General features: G+C 47.9%; 1 protein-coding gene across 3 annotated transcripts in view; it reads right to left on the bottom strand.

The window, feature by feature from the left end:
• The window catches only part of MAEL (maelstrom spermatogenic transposon silencer), a 70094-nt gene extending 67586 nt beyond the window's left edge, over positions 1-2508 (bottom strand). For 2 of the 3 annotated variants that reach the window (XM_056559880.1, XM_056559879.1), the window contains exon 1: positions 2275-2508. In XM_056559880.1, coding sequence (XP_056415855.1) covers positions 2275-2406 — 132 coding nt within the window. In that variant the 5' untranslated portion in view covers positions 2407-2508. The remainder of the gene's footprint in view (positions 1-2274) is intronic. The other variant, XM_056559878.1, reaches the window with a different exon arrangement.
• Positions 2509-23719: the final 21211 nt, after the last annotated feature.

Genomic DNA, 23719 nt, shown 5'->3' with positions numbered 1-23719 from the left:
ACCCACTGTTATGGGGGATCTGTGGGTGACCCACTGTTATGGGGGGATCTGTGGGTGACCCACTGTTATGGGGGGGATCTTTGGGTGACCACACTGTTATGGGGGGGATCTGTGGGTGACCCACTGTTATGGGGGGGATCTGTGGGTGACCCCACTGTTATGGGGGGGATCTGTGGGGTGACCCACTGTTATGGGGGGGATCTGTGGGTGACCCACTGTTATGGGGGGGATCTGTGGGTGACCCACTGTTATGGGGGGGATCTGTGGGTGACCCACTGTTATGGGGGGGATCTGTGGGTGACCCACTGTTATGGGGGGGATCTGTGGGTGACCCACTGTTATGGGGGGGATCTGTGGGTGACCCACTGTTATGGGGGGGATCTGTGGGTGACCCACTGTTATGGGGGGATCTGTGGGTGACCCACTGTTATGGGGGGGATCTGTGGGTGACCCACTGTTATGGGGGGGATCTGTGGGTGACCCACTGTTATGGGGGGGATCTGTGGGTGACCCACTGTTATGGGGGGGATCTGTGGGTGACCCACTGTTATGGGGGGGATCTGTGGGTGACCCACTGTTATGGGGGGGATCTGTGGTGACCCACTGTTATGGGGGGGGATCTGTGGGTGACCCACTGTTATGGGGGGGGATCTGTGGGTGACCCACTGTTATGGGGGGGGATCTGTGGGTGACCCACTGTTATGGGGGGGGATCTGTGGGTGACCCACTGTTATGGGGGGGGATCTGTGGGTGACCCACTGTTATGGGGGGGGATCTGTGGGTGACCCACTGTTATGGGGGGGGATCTGTGGGTGACCCACTGTTATGGGGGGGGATCTGTGGGTTGACCCACTGTTATGGGGGGGGATCTGTGGGTGACCCACTGTTATGGGGGGGGATCTGTGGGTGACCCACTGTTATGGGGGGGATCTGTGGGTGACCCACTGTTATGGGGGGGATCTGTGGGTGACACACTGTTATGGGGGGGATCTGTGGGTGACACACTGTTATGGGGGGGATCTGTGGGTGACACACTGTTATGGGGGGGATCTGTGGGTGACACACTGTTATGGGGGGGATCTGTGGGTGACACACTGTTATGGGGGGATCTGTGGGTGACACACTGTTATGGGGGGATCTGTGGGTGACACACTGTTATGGGGGGATCTGTGGGTGACACACTGTTATGGGGGATCTGTGGGTGACACACTGTTATGGGGGGATCTGTGGGTGACACACTGTTATGGGGGGGATCTGTGGGTGACACACTGTTATGGGGGGATCTGTGGGTGACACACTGTTATGGGGGGATCTGTGGGTGACACACTGTTATGGGGGGATCTGTGGGTGACACACTGTTATGGGGGGATCTGTGGGTGACACACTGTTATGGGGGATCTGTGGGTGACACACTGTTATGGGGGGATCTGTGGGTGACACACTGTTATGGGGGGATCTGTAGATGGCACACTGTTGGGGGGGGTCTGTAGATGGCACACTGTTGGGGGGGAAATCTGTAGATGGCACACTTATGGGGGGGAAATCTGTAGATGGCACACTTATGGGGGGGAAATCTGTAGATGGCACACTTATGGGGGGGAAATCTGTAGATGGCACACTTATGGGGGGGAAATCTGTAGATGGCACACTTATGGGGGGGGAAATCTGTAGATGGCACACTTATGGGGGGGGAAATCTGTAGATGGCACACTTATGGGGGGGGAAATCTGTAGATGGCACACTTATGGGGGGGGGAAATCTGTAGATGGCACACTTATGGGGGGGGATCTGTAGATGGCACACTTATGGGGGGGGGATCTGTAGATGGCACACTTATGGGGGGGGTCTGTAGATGGCACACTTATGGGGGGGGGTCTGTAGATGGCACACTTATGGGGGGGGTCTGTAGATGGCACACTTATGGGGGGGGTCTGTAGATGGCACACTTATGGGGGGGGGTCTGTAGATGGCACACTTATGGGGGGATCTGTAGATGGCACACTTATGGGGGGATCTGTAGATGGCACACTTATGGGGGGGGTCTGTAGATGGCACACTTATGGGGGGGGGATCTGTAGATGGCACACTTATGGGGGGGGGGATCTGTAGATGGCACACTTATGGGGGGGGGATCTGTAGATGGCACACTTATGGGGGGGATCTGTAGATGACACACTGTTGTGGAGGACACAGTTATAGGGGTTTATGACCAATTTGGAGTACGCGGGGCAGGGTCTCCTCCACACACATCCTCCGGGGTCTCCTCACACTCACCGCCCAGTCCTCGGAGCACAGGGGGATGGCCTCCTTCACTCCGGACACCTGTAAGCCGCGGCGCCGGAGCTCCGGGATCATGTCCAGGGCGAAGAAGAAATAAGCGTTCCGCGAAGCCCTCTTGTTCGGCATGGCGCGTCCTGCTCCACCTCACACTGACAAGATGGCGCCAGACGCCGCTCCGCACAGGACTAGCACGCCGTACCATGTGACACACGTCGCGCATCACGTGACCGCTAACAGCGTGAAGCACGCCTGAGAGCACGACACGTGACTGATTTATAACCAATGGGATAAGGGCGTCACATTAACGTGCGCGTCAATGAAACCTCCCCCCTCCTCCCCAGTCTAATGTCTCCATGGTAACCTAGGTGGAACTATTGCCAAGTTTGTCTATAAAGTTTTCTCATGATTTTTCAAAAACACTATGAGGGGAGATTTATAAAAACCAGTAAAGAGGAAAAGTGGTGCGGTTGCCCATGGCAACCAATCAGATCGCTTCTTTATTTTATTTTATTTTTTAAATCTTCTGAAAAATGAAAGAAGCGATCTGATTGGTTGCTTTGGCCAACTGCACCACTCTTCCTCTACAAAGGTTTTAATACATTTCCCCTCTAATTTTGGCCTATAAACCAGGAAATAACTGATATGTCTGAATAAATCCCAAGGCTGAGTTCACAAGGTGCGCGGTTTTTACATTTGAACATAGTTGTTCGCACCGCATATTGTCTCTGTTTCACTGTTTCTGTTACAGTCCCATTAACCCCTTAAGGACGCAGAGATATTTCATTTTTGCACTTTAGTTTTTAGCTTTTTTTCCTCCTCGCTTTCTAATAGTCACAAAGCTTTCTGTTTTCCCCCTCCAGAATCATATGAGGTCTGGTTGGTTCTGCATTAACCCATTAACCTTTGATCGCGGGTGTCTAAAAGTGCCGAAAATAGTTACCAATTACCACTAAGAACCGCCAAGACATATGGAAGAACTGTGTGATGTCATCATGTCCATATGGAGGAACTGTGTGATGTCATCATGTCCATATGGAGGAACTGTGTGATGTCATCATGTCTATATGGAGGAACTGTGTGATGTGATCATGTCCATATGGAGGAACTGTGTGATGTCATCATGTCCATATAGAGGAACTGTATGATGTCATCATGTCCATATGGAGGAACTGTGTGATGTCATCATGTCCATATGGAGGAACTGTGTGATGTCATCATGTCCATATGGAGGAACTGTGTGATGTCATCATGTCCATATGGAGGAACTGTGTGATGTCATCATGTCTATATGGAGGAACTGTGTGATGTCATCATGTCCATATGGGGGAACTGTGTGATGTCATCATGTCTATATGGAGAACTGTGTGATGTCATCATGTCCATATGGAAGAACTGTGTGATGTCATCATGTCCATATAGAGGAACTGTGTGATGTCATCATGTCCATATGGAGGAACTGTGTGATGTCATCATGTCCATATGGGGGAACTGTGTGATGTCATCATGTCCATATGGAGGAACTGTGTGATGTCATCATGTCCATATGGAGGAACTGTGTGATGTCATCATGTCTATATGGAGGAACTGTGTGATGTCATCGTGTCCATATGGAGGAACTGTGTGATGTCATCATGTCCATATGGAGGAACTGTGTGATGTCATCATGTCCATATAGAGGAACTGTGTGATGTCATCATGTCCATATAGAGGAACTGTATGATGTCATCATGTCCATATGGAAGAACTGTGTGATGTCATCATGTCCATATGAATGAACTGTGTGATGTCATCATGTCTATATGGAGGAACTGTGTGATGTCATCATGTCTATATGGAGGAACTGTGTGATGTCATCATGTCCATATGGAGGAACTGTGTGATGTCATCATGTCTATATGGAGGAACTGTGTGATGTCATCATGTCCATATGAAGGAACTGTGTGATGTCATCATGTCCATATGGAGGAACTGTGTGATGTCATTATGTCTATATGGAGGAACTGTGTGATGTCATCATGTCCATATGGAGGAACTGTGTGATGTCATCATGTCCATATGGGGGAACTGTGTGATGTCATCATGTCCTTATGGAGGAACTGTGTGATGTCATCATGTCTATATGGAGGAACTTGTGTGATGTCATCATGTCTATATGGAGGAACTGTGTGATGTCATCGTGTCCATATGGAGGAACTGTGTGATGTCATCATGTCCATATGAAGGAACTGTGTGATGTCATCATGTCCATATGGAGGAACTGTGTGATGTCATCATGTCCATATGAAGGAACTGTGTGATGTCATCATGTCTATATGGAGGAACTGTGTGATGTCATCATGTCCATATGGGGGAACTGTGTGATGTCATCATGTCTATATGGAGGAACTGTGTGATGTCATCATGTCCATATGGGGGAACTGTGTGATGTCATCATGTCTATATGGAGGAACTGTGTGATGTCATCATGTCTATATGGAGGAACTGTGTGATGTCATCATGTCCATATATAGAACTGTGTGATGTCATCATGTCTATATGGAACAACTGTGTGATGTCATCATGTCCATATGGAGGAATTGAGAGGGATAGAGATAGAGCTGGCACTAGAGAGGTTGTACCTAATAAAGTGGCCTGTAAGTGTATGCATCACATAGCAGTGAGATACCTTTCATGACATCTGCCAAACAATTCTATGTTAAATTTGGAGGTGCACATAAATATCGCCCCCCCCCCCCCCCCTTATATTGAATCTGTGATGATCAGAAGTTTAGTGGGAGCATTTTCCGCAAGAGAACACATAATAGTCAGGCGGTAGCGTTGTCGGCTTCTCCAGGTACCATAGCCGAGAGCTGAGTGTTTTCCCTGTGACATTGTGCTGATATTTATATATTCCTCTCTCTATAATGTGTAAATGATTTGTCCTCAGCGCCTACTGTTTACTGCACAGCGCGGGACTTGGAACCGAGGAAATGTGCGGAGAATTCATCACAAGGCATCAGCGCGGATATGGTCGCCACCCTGCTGGTATTTTACCCGCACAGTCGGTATTTTGGCCACCCTGCCGGTATTTTTATATTGAAAATACCGGCAATGCAATGGCCGGTATTTATCCAACCAATCCTCCAACTCCGGGAATGTTGCCCCATATACTATACCAGTGTTTCCCAACCAGTGCTCCTCCAGCTGTTGCAAAACTACAACTCCCAGCATGCCCGGACAGCCTTTGGCTGTCCGGGCATGCTGGGAGTTGTAGTTTTGCAACAGCTGGAGAAAACAATGACCTATACTATATACCACTATATAGTCCAACATGCTGGGAGTTGTAGTCTTCGTATGGGGCAGCTGCTGAGCCACAGGCTGTATCAGGGCATGCTGGGAGTTGTAGTTAGTAACTAACTGCAACTCACGAGTTTAATAAAAAAAAATAATAAAAAAACGATCAAAAAGTCCCATGAACACAAAAATGGTCCTGATAAAAACTACAGATCGGGGCGCAAAAAAAATGCGCCTTTATACAGGCCCATATAAGGAGAAATAAAAAAGTTATAGGGGTCAAAATAGGACAAAATTTCCCCCACATATGTGTATCCTGTGATGTCACGCATATATAATTAAAGGGATAGTCCAGGAAAAAACTGATTTTATATATGTATACCAATAAAGAGCAGCACATCCAATGAGAAAAATCCTGGGGTTAAGTTATATATATATATATATATATATATATATATATATATATATATATATATATCTCAACTGGCTCCAGGAAGTTAAACAGATTTTTAAATTACTTCTATTAAAAAATCTTAATCCTTCCAATAATTATCAGCTGCTGAAGTTAAGTTGTTCTTTTCTGTCTGGCAACAGTGCTCTCTGCTGACATCTCTGCTTGTCTCGGGAACTGCACAGAGTAGGAGAGGTTTGCTAGGGTGGATTTGCTTGGAAAGTTCCCGAGACAGATGTCATCAGAGAGCACTTAGACAGAAAAGAACAACTCAACTTCAGCAGCTCATAAATACAGATTTTTTAATAGAAGTAATTTACAAATCTGTTTAACTTTCTGGAGCCAGTTGATATATAATTTTTTTTTATTCCTGGATAACCCCTTTAATTATGCGAATAAGAATGGCTGGTATTTTTTGCAAGAAAAGTGTCAACCCTAAGCACAGGCCAAGATCATGACAGAAGGTTAGAGAGCAGCGCCAATCTGGTGGTGTTTATGTGCCCTATACTTTCCACGAACCATTGGTCTATTAATTTTCTGACAATGCAGTTCCCTAAAGAGAGGAGTCCTAAAAAAAAGCAGTTCCCTAAAAAAAGGAATGGGCCCGACCAGGATGGGGCCACCTCTCTTCACGGGCCCCATAGAAACCACATGGTCTGCCACTATAGTACGTACACCCTGGTTGGTGGTGTCTGGGTGTTGAGACCCCCACTGATTGCTAAGAGTGGGCTGAATGTTGTAGATACTCAAGTGTTCTTTGAGAGGGGGAGATTTATCAAAACCTGTCCAGAAAAGTTGCCCAGTTGCCCATAGCAACCAATTAGATCACTTCTTTAATTTTTCAGTGGCCTTTTCAAAATGAAAGAAGCGATCTGATTGGTTGCCATGGGCAACTGCACCACTTTTCCTCTGGACAGGTTTTGATAAATCTCCCCCCACAGAGCTCCGCTGAGCGCTTCTTTCCCTTCCTCTTCCGTAATCACAGCCCACCCATCAGGACCGCTGACATGTAAAACGTTTTTTTAAATGGACGTTACCCTTTAAATAAATGTAACTACTACTATTGATCTGCATTCAAAAAGAACATGTCGGACAGCATGCATGTGTGACTGCCGCTGAATTTAAAGAGGTACTCCACTGGCCAGCGTTTGGAACATTTAGTTCCTGTGTGCGCTCGGCGGGGGTCAGCTACGCTCCTCGTGACCCTTTAACCAGGGTGACACAAGACCTCCGTTTTTGTAATTGGTGGGAACCCCAGAGGTGGGTCCCCCACCCATCAACATCGAACACTGTTCCCTATTGTAAGGGTCACAGCAGGTGTTGGATCCTCTGGACCTGTGTGGATGATGATGTGAGCCGTGCCAGGGAGTGGAGTCTAAGGTACCGCTGGTTTTCACCAGAGCCCGCCGCAAAGCGGGATGGTCTTGTTCTGGAAGGCGGCACCCAGGTCACTACCCCTGACAAGACTTGTCCACACAGGTAGCTGGGATGAAGCATGGTACAGGAGGATAAAGAGAAGACGTGGTCAGGATAGCTGAAGGTCAGGGCAGGCGGCGCAGTAGCAGGGTCAGGTCACGGAACAAGGATCAGGTACACGGATAGACAGGAACACAGGAAACACAGTAGCTTTCTCTCAGGCACAAGGGCAACAAAGATCCGGCACAGGGCAGGGGGAGGTGAAGATACTAATAAACAGGGTGCAGGTGATTACACTAATTAGGGCGTACTGGCCCTTTAAATCACAGAGCTACGGCGCGCGCACACCTTAGGAGATGGGGGCACGCGTGCCAGGATTGAGAACACCGAAGACCAGGATGGTGAGTGATGGGCTGCGACTCGCATGCAGGCGCGTCCCGCAAATCGAATCCCAGCCCCACCGGCAGTGGGGACATGAGAGGAGAGCGCTCACGCCAGCGAGTCTGGCCTGAGCGCTAACGTTACACCTATCAATTATGTTTACATTCTAATGTCAGATAATATATTTTCCTAAATTAATTCTGTTACTGTTATATGTGTACAGTGATCCCTCAACTTACAATGGCCTCAACATACAATAGTTTCAACATACAATGGTCTTTTCTGGACCATTGTAACTTGAAACCAGACTGAACTTACAATGCTATGGGATCTGCGAAACGTGTCAATGGCTGCAAGAACCGACCAATCAGAATAGATATTTCACTGTTAAAACCTGTGTATTCCTAAAGTGCATGCACTGACTGGTGTCTGGTAGCGCCCCCTACAGTACAGGGAGGTATTACATGTTCTGTACTCTTTACCTGTATTACTGAAGTGTATGCACTGACTGGTGTCTGGTAGCGCCCCCTACAGTACAGGGAGGTATTACATGGTCTGTACTACTCTTTACCTGTATTACTGAAGTGTATGCACTGACTTGTGTCTGGTAGCGCCCCCTACAGTACAGGGAGGTATTACATGTTCTGTACTCTTTACCTGTATTACTGAAGTGTATGCACTGACTGGTGTTTGGTAGCGCCCCCTACAGTACAGGGAGGTATTACATGTTCTGTACTCTTTACCTGTATTACTGAAGTGTATGCACTGACTGGTGTCTGGTAGCGCCCCCTACAGTACAGGGAGGTATTACATGTTCTGTACTCTTTACCTGTATTACTGAAGTGTATGCACTGACTGGTGTTTGGTAGCGCCCCCTACAGTACAGGGAGGTATTACATGTTCTGTACTCTTTACCTGTATTACTGAAGTGTATGCACTGACTGGTGTCTGGTAGCGCCCCCTACAGTACAGGAAGGTATTACATGTTCTGTACTCTTTACCTGTATTACTGAAGTGCATGCACTGACTGGTGTCTGATAGCGCCCCCTACAGTACAGGGAGGTATTACATGTTCTGTACTCTTTACCTGTATTACTGAAGTGTATGCACTGACTGGTGTCTGGTAGCGCCCCCTACAGTACATGAAGGTATTACATGTTCTGTACTCTTTACCTGTATTACTGAAGTGCATGCACTGACTGGTGTCTGATAGCGCCCCCTACAGTACAGGGAGGTATTACATGTTCTGTACTCTTTACCTGTATTACTGAAGTGTATGCACTGACTGGTGTCTGGTAGCGCCCCCTACAGTACAGGAAGGTATTACATGTTCTGTACTCTCTACCTGTGCCAGGGTTAGCTTCTTCTTTGGGCATCCGGTGAGGGCGGCTCCATTTTCCTTTTTTTTAGGACATTGCGTGTTCTGTACAGGACCCTGAAAAAGCTTCTGTCCTCTACATAGACCAGTGTTTCCCAAAGAGGTTGCCTCCAGATGTTGCAAAACTACAACTCCCAGCATGCCCGGACAGCCTTTGGCTGTCTGGGCATGCTGGGAGTTGTAGTTTTGCAACAGCTGGAGGCACCGTGGTTGGGAAACACTGACATAGACAGTGATTTACAGCTCCCAGCAGATCTGTCTTACTTTATCTGTATTAGTTATCTACTTATTTTTCTTTAATCCTCACTTTTTCCTATTGTTGGATGACATTTTGGGGCTTCAGAACCAATGACCAGGTTTCCATAGAGTTCTGGTCTCAACATACAATGGTTTCAACATACAATGGTCGTCCTGGAACCAATTAATATTGTAACTTGAGGGACCACTGTATGGGTTTTCTGTGTTACTGTACCTTTAAATGAGAGCAGTGAACCTCATGTGACCCTGCCTGCCAATGGGAATCCCTAAAGTCTCCCTGGGGAGGGGAGAAATCAGTCTAGATTCTGGTGAGCTACAGTGTGGTTCAGGTGTGTCATGTGCTCCGAGGAGAGGCCCAGCTCAAATCTAATCTCAACTGGTCATCCTGCAAGGATCACTCGCACGGTGGGAATTCATGCCCTTGTGAAAAAGGCTTCAGTACCTTGACAGAACCCTACCTACCAGGATTCATCCTTCCGTCTCACAAGTCAGTATTAATCTGTTTGGTGTAAGCATCACAAGTCCCAGCAAGGCAGCAGGGCTCCCAAGGGGTTACGCAGCATCCTCTTACTCTGCACCAGACTGTCAGTGCATTACCATCTGCACCCAGCTCAGTAAAGACCGTTATCCGTAACCTGACGTCGGTGTGTTCATCTACTCCCCATGTCTGGCCCAGGAGAAGCTGTCTCCAACCTCAGACTGTGTATAGGATAACAGTGCCCTGGCGTCACGAAGTGATCAGATATTTCTACTAACACCCCGTGGCACCACACTAATTCTTGGTCTCTACTTTTACAATAAGCAATTTAATGACGCACCACTAGGTGGCAGTGCAGTTGTATGAACCGGTATGGTTCTACTGCACAGTGTCACGCTGGGGTTTTTTTTTCGGATCTGGAAAATAAGTTTTGTCTTGTGTAAACCTGTTTTGCTTTAAGGAATTTACATGGAAAATAAGATAACAGATGACATCACTGTACACTGCATACTGCTGGGGACAATCCATTGTTCACTGACGGCAGAACTTTACAAAGTGTCAATTTAAAGGGACTTTCCAACAACTTATAATACTTATCCCCTTTCCAAAGTTTAAGAGATAAGCGTCTGATCGCGGGGAGTCCAACCTATGGTGAGTCTCACTTCAGAATAGACCATCGCTCCATTCATTGTCTATGGTGCTGATGATGATAGTGGAGTGCCATAGAGGATGATTCTGCAACCCGCCGCTCCAGCAGTTGTACTCCTCCCGCTGCCAGACACTTATACCTAATGGGGCATGGATGGATGGGGACATGTGGAAGACCGGGGGACACAGTAAACTTGAGGCCCCCACAGCATGTGTGCACCTACATTGGAGTGGAGGACCTGCACTTATGGACCACAATATGGTTTCACTGCTGTGGTAGATGTAAACAATGGCATTAGCTAACCCTCAATACTGATGTAAAATTGAGACATTAGTCAGTATATCCTTATATGAAGGACACACCTGAGCCCGCACACCAACGCCAAGGTTTCGGATATGGTGCAGGACCTAACACTAACCTACCTGTGCCAGATGAGCAAAGCCAGGAACCAAATTACAGCAGCCTTAGGTCCGACTTGTAGACTGCTCCCCAGGTGACCTCCAGTGTGACTAACACACATACAATGGGAGGGGGGAGAGACAGGCTACATGGCTATAAGAACCAACCAGGGTGGGGCTTGTAGCCTGTCTCTCCCCCCTCCCATTGTATGTGTGTTAGTCACACTGGAGGTCACCTGGGGAGCAGTCTACAAGTCGGACCTAAGGCTGTTGTAATTTGGTTCCAGGCTTTGCTCATCTGGCACAGGTAGGTTAGTGTTAGGTCCTGCACCATATCCGAAACCTTGGCGTTGGTGTGCGGGCTCTGGTGTGTCCTTCATATAAGGATATACTGGCTAATGTCTCAATTTTACATCAGTTTTGAGGGTTATCTAATGTCATTGTTTACATCTACCACAGCAGTGAAACCATCTCTAAATATCATGAACAGGGGTACAGATATTACTGAACTTACCTCTCTAAGAACTCTTGGGTGTAGTCCATCCGGTCCTGGGGATTTGCTTACATTTATATCACTTAACTTACCTTGTACCATCTCTACATTAAGCCAGTTCAGTACATTACATGATGTGTTACCAGCACTGACCTGGCCAATGTCAGCTCCTTTTTCCATAGTGTATACAGAACTAAAGAACCCATTCAGTAGCTCCGCCTTCTCTTGATCGCCTGTGACAACCTCCCCATTATCATTATTAAGGGGTCCTACATACTCTGTCCTTGGTTTTTTTGCATTTATATATCTAAAAAAATATTAATGTAGTTGTTTGTCTAAATTATGTAATACGCACACACATTTATCTGGTATAGGATGCCATTGTGGTACTTGTGACCGTCTGCAGGCATCCTCCATTGTATGCATATTATGCTGGGGATCGCCCATAGCAACGGATCACAAGTGCAGGACCTCCACCCCAGCATAGGTGGACAACTGCACTTGGGGTTGAGGGTTTCCTGCCATGACCACGTTAAGGTTTAATGTGAGCCCCACAGCATGTCCCTATCACTTCCATCCATAACATTCCTCCCCTCCCCTAAATATCCACACCCAGATTGTGCCCCCTCCTCATCATGTCCCCATCCATACCGTGTCCCCCTCCTTAGCTTGTCCATCCATACTGTGCCCGTCTCCTCAGCATGTCCCCATTTCTACTGTACTCCTCTCCTCAGTATGTCCCCATCCATACTATGCCCCCCCTCCTTAGCATGTCCATCATACTGTGCCCCTCTCCTCATCATGTCCCCATGTATACTGTGCCCCCCAACCTCATCATGTCCCCATTTATCTGTGCCCCTCTCCTTAGTATGTTCCCATCCAAACCATGCCCTCCTTCTCAGCATGTCCCCATCCATACCATGCCCCTTTCCTCAGCATGTCCCCATTTATTTACTGTGCCTCCACCTCAGCATGTCCCCCTTTAAACTGTGCCGCCCCTCTTCAGTATATCCAATTCATACTGTGCCCCCTCCTTAGCATGCCTCCATGCATACCGTTTCCCCCCCTTCTCAGCATGTCCCCATCCATACCATGCCCCCCTTCTCAGCATGTCCCCATCCATACCATGCCCCCCCCTCAGCATGTCCCCATCCATACCATGCCCCCCCTAGCATGTCCCCATCCATACCATGCCCCCCCCCCTCAGCATGTCCCCATCCATACCATGCTCCCCCCCTCAACATGTCCCCATCCATACTATGCCCCCCCCCTCAGCATGTCCCCATCCATTTCATGCCCCCCTCCTCAGCATGTCCCCATCCATACCATGCCCCCCCCTCCTCAGCATGTCCCCATCCATACCATGCCCCCCCTCCTCAGCATGTCCCCATTGATACCATGCCCCCCCTCTCAGCATGTCCCCATCCATACCGCTCCCCCCTCCTTAGCATTTCCCCATACCGCACCCCCCTCCTCAACATGTACCCCCATCCCCATACCGCGTCTTCCTCCTCAGCATGTCCCCATCCAAACCATGCCCCCCTCCTCAGCATGTCCCCATCCATACCATGCCCCCCCTCCTCAGCATGTCCCCATCCATACCATGCCCCCCCTCCTCAGCATGTCCCCATCCATACCATGCCCCCCCCTCCTCAGCATGTCCCCATCCATACCATGCCCCCCCTCCTCAGCATGTCCCCATCCATACCATGCCCCCCCTCCTCAACATGTCCCCATCCATACCATGCCCCCCCCCCTCCTCAGCATGTCCCCATCCATACCATGCCCCCCCCTCCTCAGCATGTCCCCATCCATACCATGCCCCCCCTCCTCAGCATGTCCCCATCCATACCATGCCCCCCCTCCTCAGCATGTCCCCATTGATACCATGCCCCCCCCTCTCAGCATGTCCCCATCCATACCGCTCCCCCCTCCTTAGCATGTCCCCATACCGCGCCCCCCTCCTCAACATGTACCCCCATCCCCATACCGCGTCTTCCTCCTCAGCATGTCCCCATCCATACCGTGTCCCCCTCCTTAGCTTGTCCATCCATACTGTGCCCGTCTCCTCAGCATGTCCCCATTTCTACTGTACTCCTCTCCGCAGTATGTCCCCATCCATACTATGCCCCCCCTCCTTAGCATGTCCATCATACTGTGCCCCTCTCCTCATCATGTCCCCATGTATACTGTGCCCCCCAACCTCATCATGTCCCCATTTATCTGTGCCCCTCTCCTTAGTATGTTCCCATCCAAACCATGCCCTCCTTCTCAGCATGTCCCCATTCATACGGTGCCTCTCTCCTCAGCATGTCCCAATCCATACCATGCCCCTTTCCTCAGCATGTCCCCATTTATTTACTGTGCCTCCACCTCAGCATGTCCCCCTTTAAACTGTGCCGCCCCTCTTCAGTATATCCAATTCATACTGTGCCCCCTCCTTAGCATGCCTCCATGCATACCGTTTCCCCCCCCTTCTCAGCATGTCCCCATCCATACTATCCCCCCTTCTCAGCATGTCCCCATCCATACCATGCCCCCCCTTCTCAGCATGTCCCCATCCATACCATGCCCCCCCCTTCTCAGCATGTCCCCATCCATACCATGCCCCCCTTCTCAGCATGTCCCCATCCATACCATGCCCCCCTTCTCAGCATGTCCCCATCCATACCATGCCCCCCCTCAGCATGTCCCCATCCATACCATGCCCCCCCCTCAGCATGTCCCCATCCATACCATGCCCCCCCCCCAGCATGTCCCCATCCATACCATGCCCCCCCCTCAGCATGTCCCCATCCATACTATGCCCCCCCCCTCAGCATGTCCCCATCCATTTCATGCCCCCCTCCTCAGCATGTCCCCATCCATACCATGCCCCCTCTCCTCAGCATGTCCCCATCCATACCATGCCCCCCTCCTCAGCATGTCCCCATTGATACCATGCCCCCCCCTCTCAGCATGTCCCCATCCATACCGCTCCGCCCTCCTTAGCATTTCCCCATACCGCACCCCCTCCTCAACATGTACCCCCATCCCCATACCGCGTCTTCCTCCTCAGCATGTCCCCATCCATACCATGCCCCCCCTCCTCAGCATGTCCCCATCCATACCATGCCCCCCCTCCTCAGCATGTCCCCATCCATACCATGCCCCCCCTCCTCAGCATGTCCCCATCCATACCATGCCCCCCCTCCTCAGCATGTCCCCATCCATACCATGCCCCCCCCTCCTCAGCATGTCCCCATCCATACCATGCCCCCCCCTCCTCAGCATGTCCCCATCCATACCATGCCCCCCCCTCCTCAGCATGTCCCCATCCATACCATGCCCCCCCCCCTCCTCAGCATGTCCCCATCCATACCATGCCCCCCCCCCTCCTCAGCATGTCCCCATCCATACCATGCCCCCCCTCCTCAGCATGTCCCCATCCATACCATGCCCCCCCTCCTCAGCATGTCCCCATCCATACCATGCCCCCCCTCCTCAGCATGTCCCCATTGATACCATGCCCCCCCCTCTCAGCATGTCCCCATCCATACCGCTCCCCCCTCCTTAGCATGTCCCCATACCGTGCCCCCCTTCTCAACATGTACCCCCATCCCCATACCGCGTCTTCCTCCTCAGCATGTTCCCATCCATACCGTGTTCCGCTTTTTAGCATGTCTTCAGCCATATATCTAGCCACCAAGAAAACAATTAGTAACATACTACGCTAAGAACAACTGCAAGATCCCCTTGCCCAAAAAAGCACATGGACAGGCCCCTCTAAAGTTTGCCAATGTTTCTGAATGACTTAGAGGAGAACTGGGTGAAAAAGTTGTGGTCAGATGAGTCAAAACTTAAAGGGGTACTCCACCCCTGGACAACATATCCCCTATCCAAATGATCTCCCTGCAGCACCCGGCAGTTGTTTAGAACACCGGCTGTGGCACTGAATGCTTGTGACATCCCAGTTGCGCCCCCCCCCATGATGTCATGCCACGCCCCCTCCCATGGAATTGCATTGAGAGGAGGGGCGCCATGTCATGAGGGGGGTGTGGCAGTAACATTACGAGCCTCCAACGCCGCATCGCCACTCATCCGGCATGGAGCGAATCCTATGGGTAGGGAATAAGATGTCTAGCAATGGACTACCCCTTTAATGACTTGGAGAGAAGCACAAAATCCCTGCTGAGATGTCTGCAAACCTAATGGAGACTACAAGAGACCTCTGACCTCTCTGATCGCCAACAAGGGTTTTGCAAATTACAAATCAATTCATAACTTAAATGAAATGTGTTCTTTTTTTTTTCAGGACGTTTTTGTTAAAAATTTTATATTAAAGATCGAAATTGTTTCTTTGTCAGAGGTCAAACACACAAACTCACCGAGGGATCAAATACTTTTTTCTTTCACTGTTCCTCTGAGGAAAGCATAAAACGAAGTATGAACAGAGACTTATATGTAAGTAGGCCTTAAAGGAGAAGTATTGTGGAAGAGATCGTGGGGGATCCGAGCGCTGGGCCCCCCATGATCTCCTGTTTGGAGCCCCGGCTCTCCTTCACAGCGGCGCATCACAACCCCCCCCCCCCCCCCAAATCGGGGGCCGCCACGTCCCCTCCACATGGCTCTATCAGAGAACCATTTGGCAATCTTCAACTCTCCCATAGAGATATATAGAAGGGGCGTAGCGTCCCCTACTTCGAGCCCTCCTTTGGATAGGGGATACATTTTTTTCCATGATACTTCTTTAACCCCTTAAGGACACATGACGTACTGGAACGTCATGTGTCCACTCCCGATCTATAACGCGGGGCCACGGCGTGGCCCCGCGTCATAGCGGGTCGGGCCCGGCCTCTAACAACGGCCGGGACCCGTGGCTAATAGCGCGCGGCATTGATCGCTGTGCCGCGCGCTATTAACCCTTTAGACGCGGCGTTCAAAGTTGAACGCCGCGTCTAAAGTGAAACCGAAAGCATCCCGGCTAGCTCAGTGGGCTGTTCGGGATAGCCGCGGTGAAATCGCGGCATCCCGAACAGCTGACAGGACAGCGGGAGGGCCCCTACCTGCCTCCTCGCTGTCCGATCGCCGAATGACTGCTCAGTGCCTGAGATCCAGGCCTGAGCAGTCATCCGGCAGAATCGTTGATCACTGGTTTCTTATGAGAAACCAGTGATCAACATAGAAGATCAGTGTGTGCAGTGTTATAGGTCCCTATGGGATAACAATGATCAGTGTGTGCAGTGTTATAGGTCCCTATGGGAGCTATAACACTGCAAAAAAAAAGTGAAAAAAAAAAGTGAATAAAGATCATTTAACTCCTCCCCTATTAAAAGTTTGAATCACCCCCCTTTTCCAATAAAAAAAAAAACACAGTGTAAATAAAAATAAAAATAAACATATGTGGTATCACCGCGTGCGGAAATGTCCGAATTATAAAAATATATCATTAATTAAACCGCTCGGTCAATGGCGTGCGCGCAAAAAAATTCCAAAGTCCAAAATAGTGCATTTTTGGTCACTTTTTATATCATTTAAAAATGAATAAAAAGTGATCAATAAGTCCTATCAATGCAAAAATGGTACCGTTAAAAACTTCAGATCACGGCGCAAAAAATGAGCCCTCATACCGCCCCATACACGGAAAAATAAAAAAGTTATAGGGGTCAGAAGATGACAATTTTAAACGTATTAATTTTCCTGCATGTAGTTATGATTTTTTCCAGAAGTCCGACAAAATCAAACCTATATAAGTAGGGTATCATTTTAATCGTATGGACCTACAGAATACATATCAGGTGTCATTTTTACCGAAAAATGTACTACGTAGAAACGGAAGCCCCCAAAAGTTACAAAACAGCGTTTTTTTTTTTCAATTTTGTCGCACAATGATTTTTTTTCCCGCTTCACCATAGATTTTTGGGCAAAATGACTGACGTCATTACAAAGTAGAATTGGTGGCGCAAAAAATAAGCCATCATATGGATTTTTAGGTGTAAATTTGAAAGAGTTATGATTTTTTAAAGGCAAGGAGCAAAAAACGAAAATGCAAAAACGGAAAAACCTCCGGTCCTTAAGGGGTTAATACTTTTGCATAGGACAAGGCATTAGGAGCTGTAATAGTCCTAAAGAAGAATTCAGCCCAGGAGAGAGGGCCTCTCTATTATAATCCGCACCTGTATGTAAGAGCCAGGCGACCTTTCTGTAGCTTTCTATTACAGCGGCTGAGTTTATTGAGTGGAATGTCAGTATGAATACAAAATTCTACAACTTTGTTTTTATATTTTATATTTCAATTCCCCCAAAAAACATCAATTGTTTGTTGCCATTGAATGAGAGCGCTCCTGATTCCATTCAGATGCTGAAACACCCTTACATAGCTAATCCTGCTCTCAGATCCAGTCTAGACAATGCTCTGTGAGCTAAACATCCTGGACTCCAGACTGATACATTGTACATAGCTAGTCCTGCTCTCAGCTGAGAAGTGATACAATTGTATCCAGTCTAGACAATGCTCTGTGAGCTAAACAGCCTGGACCCCAGACTGATACATTGTACATAGCTAGTCCTGCTCTCAGCTGAGAAGTGATACAATTGTATCCAGTCTAGACAATGCTCTGTGAGCTAAACATCCTGGACTCTTGACACTTATGAGGACAATGGGGGGGGGGGGGGGATTTATCAACTAAGTCTTTGGTCACTGTGGCTGCTTCTGCTATAGGATAGTACTGTTATAAAGTTAACATAGCTGGTAATGTTACTGAGGTAATACTGTTTTAGTACTAAGGTTCTTATGCGGGCTCTATGATTGTTCCTTTTATTGGACAGCTATGTCAGGTAAGGTTATAGAGTTACTGTGACTGCTACTGTTTTAGGGTGATACTGTTAAAGGGTCATGAAGACTCGTACTGTTAAAGTGTGGTACTGTTATAGGGTCACTGTGACTGGTACTATTATAAGGTCACTGTGACTGGTACTGTTATAGGGTCACTGTGAATGGTACTGTTATAGGGTCACTGAGACTGGTACTATTATAAGGTCACTGTGACTGGTACTGTTATAAGTTCACTGTGACTGGTACTGTTATAGGGTCACTGTGACTGGTACTGTTATAAGGTCATTATGACTGGTACTGTTATAAGGTCACTGTGACTGGTACTGTTATAGGGTCACTGTGACTGGTACTGTTATAGGGTCACTGAGAATGGTACTATTATAAGGTCACTGTGACTGGTACTGTTATAAGGTCATTATGACTGGTACTGTTATAAGTTCACTGTGACTGGTACTGTTATAGGGTCACTGAGACTGATACTGTTATAGTGTGTTACCGTTATAAGGTCATTGTGACTAGTATTGTTATAGGGTCACTGAGATTGGTACTGTTATAGGGTCACTGAGATTGGTACTGTTATAGGGTCACTGAGATTGGTACTGTTATAGGGTCACTGAGATTGATACTGTTAGGCCATGTTCACACATCCGGAATTTCCATGCGGAATTCTATATTGGAATCCCACGGAAATTCTGGACCAGCGGAGTCCCAATGTACTCAACAGAATTCTGCTGCTGTCACTGGTACTGTTATAAGTTCACTGTGACTGGTACTGTTATAGGGTCACTGAGACTGATACTGTTATAGTGTGTTACCGTTATAAGGTCATTGTGACTAGTACTGTATAGGGTCACTGAGACTGGTACTGTTATAGGGTCACTGTGCATGGTACTGTTATAAGGTCACTGTGACTGGTACTGTTATAGGGTCACTGTGACTGGTACTGTTATAGGGTCACTGTGCATGGTACTGTTATAAGTTCACTGTGACTGGTACTGTTATAAGGTCACTGTGAATGGTACTGTTATAGGGTCACTGTGACTGGTACTGTTATAGGCTCACTGTGCATGGTACTGTTATAAGTTCACTGTGACTGGTACTGTTATAAGGTCACTGTGAATGGTACTGTTATAAGGTCACTGTGACTGGTACTGTTATAGGGTCACTGTGAATGGTACTGTTATAGGGTCACTGAGACTGGTACTATTATAAGGTCACTGTGACTGGTACTGTTATAAGTTCACTGTGACTGGTACTGTTATAGGGTCACTGTGACTGGTACTGTTATAAGGTCATTATGACTGGTACTGTTATAAGGTCACTGTGACTGGTACTGTTATAGGGTCACTGTGACTGGTACTGTTATAGGGTCACTGAGACTGGTACTATTATAAGGTCACTGTGACTGGTACTGTTATAAGGTCATTATGACTGGTACTGTTATAAGTTCACTGTGACTGGTACTGTTATAGGGTCACTGAGACTGATACTGTTATAGTGTGTTACCGTTATAAGGTCATTGTGACTAGTATTGTTATAGGGTCACTGAGATTGGTACTGTTATAGGGTCACTGAGATTGGTACTGTTATAGGGTCACTGAGATTGATACTGTTAGGCCATGTTCACACATCCGGAATTTCCATGCGGAATTCTATATTGGAATCCCACGGAAATTCTGGACCAGCGGAGTCCCAATGTACTCAACAGAATTCTGCTGCTCTGTGCACACAGTGGAATTTCCGCAGCAGATGTTTCTGGCATGGAAATTCCATTTTCCGTTGAACCCTTCCTTTCTTTCTGCGGACCCCCCATGAAATGCATAGCCGTCTATGAGATGGCGCATTCCGGGGTGGTCTTAACACCAGCAAATTGTGCCCACGCCCACAATCACTAGAATGTCCACATGGAGATTTTCTGTGCAAACATTCCAGATATATGAATATAGCCTTAGGCGATGGAATGAGATTCCACAGCATTGATTTCAATCAATAGTGTGGTATTGTCATAGTGTGGTCCTTTTATAGGGTGGTGCTCTCTAGGGTTACTGTGACTGGTACTGTTATAGGGTCGCTTAGACTGGTACTGTTGTGGTACTCTTATAGGGTTACTGTGACTGGTACTGTTATAGGGTCGCTTAGACTGGTACTGTTGTGGTACTCTTATAGGGTTACTGTGACTGGTACTGTTATAGGGTCGCTTAGACTGGTACTGTTGTGGTACTTTATAGGGTTACTGTGACTGGTACTGTTATAGGGTCGCTTAGACTGGTACTGTTGTGTTACTCTTATAGGGTTACTGTGACTGGTACTGTTATAGGGTCGCTTAGACTGGTACTGTTAGAGGGTCATTGAGGCTGGTACTGTTATAGTGTAATACTGTTATAGGGTCACTGAGATTTTACTGTTATAGGGTCAATAAGATTTGTACAGTTGTAGGGTCACTGTAACTTGTTCCGTTATAATGTGGTACTGTTATAGGGTCACTGTGACTGTAATGAGGACACTTTGGTGCACTGTAAAGGTGCACTGGGACTGGCATAGTTGGCGACACTGTACCTTATACTGTTATAGTGTCAGAGTGATTGGCACTATTATGGCAGATGTACAACAAAAATAGAGAAACCCAGCCGCACATCCACCATTTGCATAATGATCTACTTGCTTCTCAGCATAATTTAAAAAAATAACAGGTTGTTATTATACATTTTTGATCAAAAAGTACAAGCCCACTCGCCACGTCAAGGCCACCTCGTCAGAGTTTCTCCCTAACCTGACACTGGCGTAGCACCGGGCGGCGACCACTGCCTCAGAGACACCATGCCCACAGGGGGAACGACCCAGTGGCCAGGCAGCCCCAATACTGCCCGACCAAGCCCCTGGCTCCAGGCCGCACCACCCCACAGACAAAGCATCACAGAAACAATGGCCGCCACAGAGAACCACACCAGTGTGAACACCTACCATGTGCTCCCATATGGTGGACGTGCGGCTATGTTTCTCTATTTGTGCTGTACATTTGTAGTCTCTCCCTTCTTCCATGGCCAGCACTCCACTTCACCCGTTCGGCCCAGGCGTTTTTAATTAGCAGGAGACTGTATAAGGGTTCCCTCCTAGCATTCTCCACTTAGCCCTCTGGCAGGGAGCACATGGTAGGTGTTCCCACTGGGCTGGTTCTCTGTGGCGACCATTGTTTCTGTGATGCTTTGTCTGTGGGGTGGTGCGGCCCAGAGCCAGGGGCTTGGTTGGGCAGTATTGGGGCTGCCTGACCAATAGGTCGTTCCCCCTGTGGGCATGGTGTCTCGGAGGCGGTGGTCACCACCCAGCGCTACGCCAGTGTTAGGTTAGGGACCCACTCTAAATAGGTGGCCTTGACGTGGCGAGTGGGCTTGTACTTCATGATCAAAATGTATAATAACAACCTGTAAGTTTTTTAAATTATGCTGAGAAGCAAATAGATCAAAATACAAATGGCGGCTGTGTTTATCTATTTGTGTTGTACTATTAAAGGAGTAGTCCGGCGCACGCTTTTCTTATTTTATCCGGTCCGGGCTGCAAAAAAAAAAGAAAACAAACTTTCTCTTGCCTGCCTAGCGCCCCCGGAGCTCCGGTACAGGTGTTTGGTCGCGGGGCTGTTTGCTTCTTACTTCCTTTTAGCCCGACACATCACACGGAGCTTCAGCCTATCACCGGCCGAGGCGGGAAATCTCGAGAAAGTTTGTTTTCTTTTTTTTTTTGCAGCCCACACCGGATAAAATAAGAAAAGTGCGCGCCGGACTACTCCTTTAAGGCAGAATTTAGACTGCCACTATTATGGGGGTATTACTGGGTATTCACCAAAAAATACCTTTTCTGTAAGTGACAGAGACACACAGGTATAAAGTGACCCCCGCCCAGGGCTGAGAGCGCTAAGTGCAGCCATTACGGATCCTCTACGAGACGCCGACACTGAAGATAATGGACATTAGAGACTTGTCAGGAAATAACACAGAAAACCTGTTCACCAAACACTCAGGGGAACGGAGCAGCTGTTGTGATGGCAGCTGAGCCGAAAACAAGTGGGAAAGTGACACCTTACATGACAGCGCCTCCTGCCCCCTCATCACGTCTTATATAACCGCCACCTCCGACTATACCCAGCGCCCCTCTGTATACCGGCCACCGGCAGGACGTACGCCACGCTGCAGCACCGCAGATCATATATGGACACCGATCCCACTCATTCTATTCTGTATTAGGAAATATGATGTATTTATGTACAATGTATTCCAGGAAATTTTCAGACCCTTTTACTTTTTCACATTTTGTTGTAATGATCATAATAATATAATAATAATAATAATAAATAATTTCCCATCATTCTACCCTCAATCCCCCATAATGAGAATATGAAAAGAAGAATGTTAGAAATCTTTGCTAATTTATTAAAAAAAAAAATAATAATAATAATTTACACGTATTCAGACTAGAGATGAGCGAACTTATAGTAAATTCGATTCGTCACGAACTTCTCGGCTCGGCAGTTGATGCCTTTTCCTGCATAAATTAGTTCAGCTTTCAGGTGCTCCCGTGGGCTAGAAAAGGTGGATACAGTCCTAGGAGACTCTTTCCTAGGACTGTATCCACCTTTTCCAGCCCACCGGAGCACCTGAAAGCTGATCTAATTTATGCAGGAAAAGTCATCAACTGCCGAGCCGAGAAGTTCGTGACGAATCGAATTTACTGTAAGTTCGCTCATCTCTAATTCAGACCTTTACTTTTTCTGAGATTTTTTATTTTTTGCTACTTGTGCTAAAAAATTTAAAATAAAATAATATTAATAATAATATTACGAATAATAATTTTCCATCATTCTACCCTTAAAGGGGTACTCGGCTGCTCAGCGTTTGGAACAAACTGTTCCGAACGCTGGAGCCGGCGTCGGGAGCTTGTGACGTCAAAGCCCGCCCCCTCATGACATCACGCCACCTCCCATAGACTTGCCCCCTCCCATAGACTTGCATAGACTCCCATAGACACGCCCCCTCCCATAGACTTGCATTGAGGGGGCGGGGCATCGTGAGGGGGCAGGGCTATGACATCACGAGCTCCCGGCACCGGCTCCAGCGTTCGGAACAGTTTGTTCCGAACGCTGAGCAGCGGAGTACCCCTTTAAGGGGAGCTCGTGACGTCATAGCCCTGCCCCCTCAATGCAAGTCTATGGGAGGGGGCGTGACAGCTGTCACGCCCCCTCCCATAGACTTGCATTGAGGGGGAGGGGTGTGATGTCATGAGGGGGCGGCCTGTGACATCTCGAGCTCCCGGCGCCAGCTCCATGCATTCGGAACAGTTTGTTCCAAACGCTGAGCAGCGGAGTGCCCCTTGAATATCCCATAATAAGAATGTGAAAAAAGAATGTTAGAAAACTTTGCTAATTTATAAAAAAATAATAATAATTTACATGTATTCAGACC

The sequence above is a fragment of the Hyla sarda genome, chromosome 2, assembly GCF_029499605.1.
Source record: "Hyla sarda isolate aHylSar1 chromosome 2, aHylSar1.hap1, whole genome shotgun sequence".
Classification (NCBI taxonomy): Eukaryota; Metazoa; Chordata; class Amphibia; order Anura; family Hylidae; genus Hyla; species Hyla sarda.
Note: the sequence above shows the minus strand (reverse complement) of the source record. Positions and strands in the feature narration are given on the sequence as shown.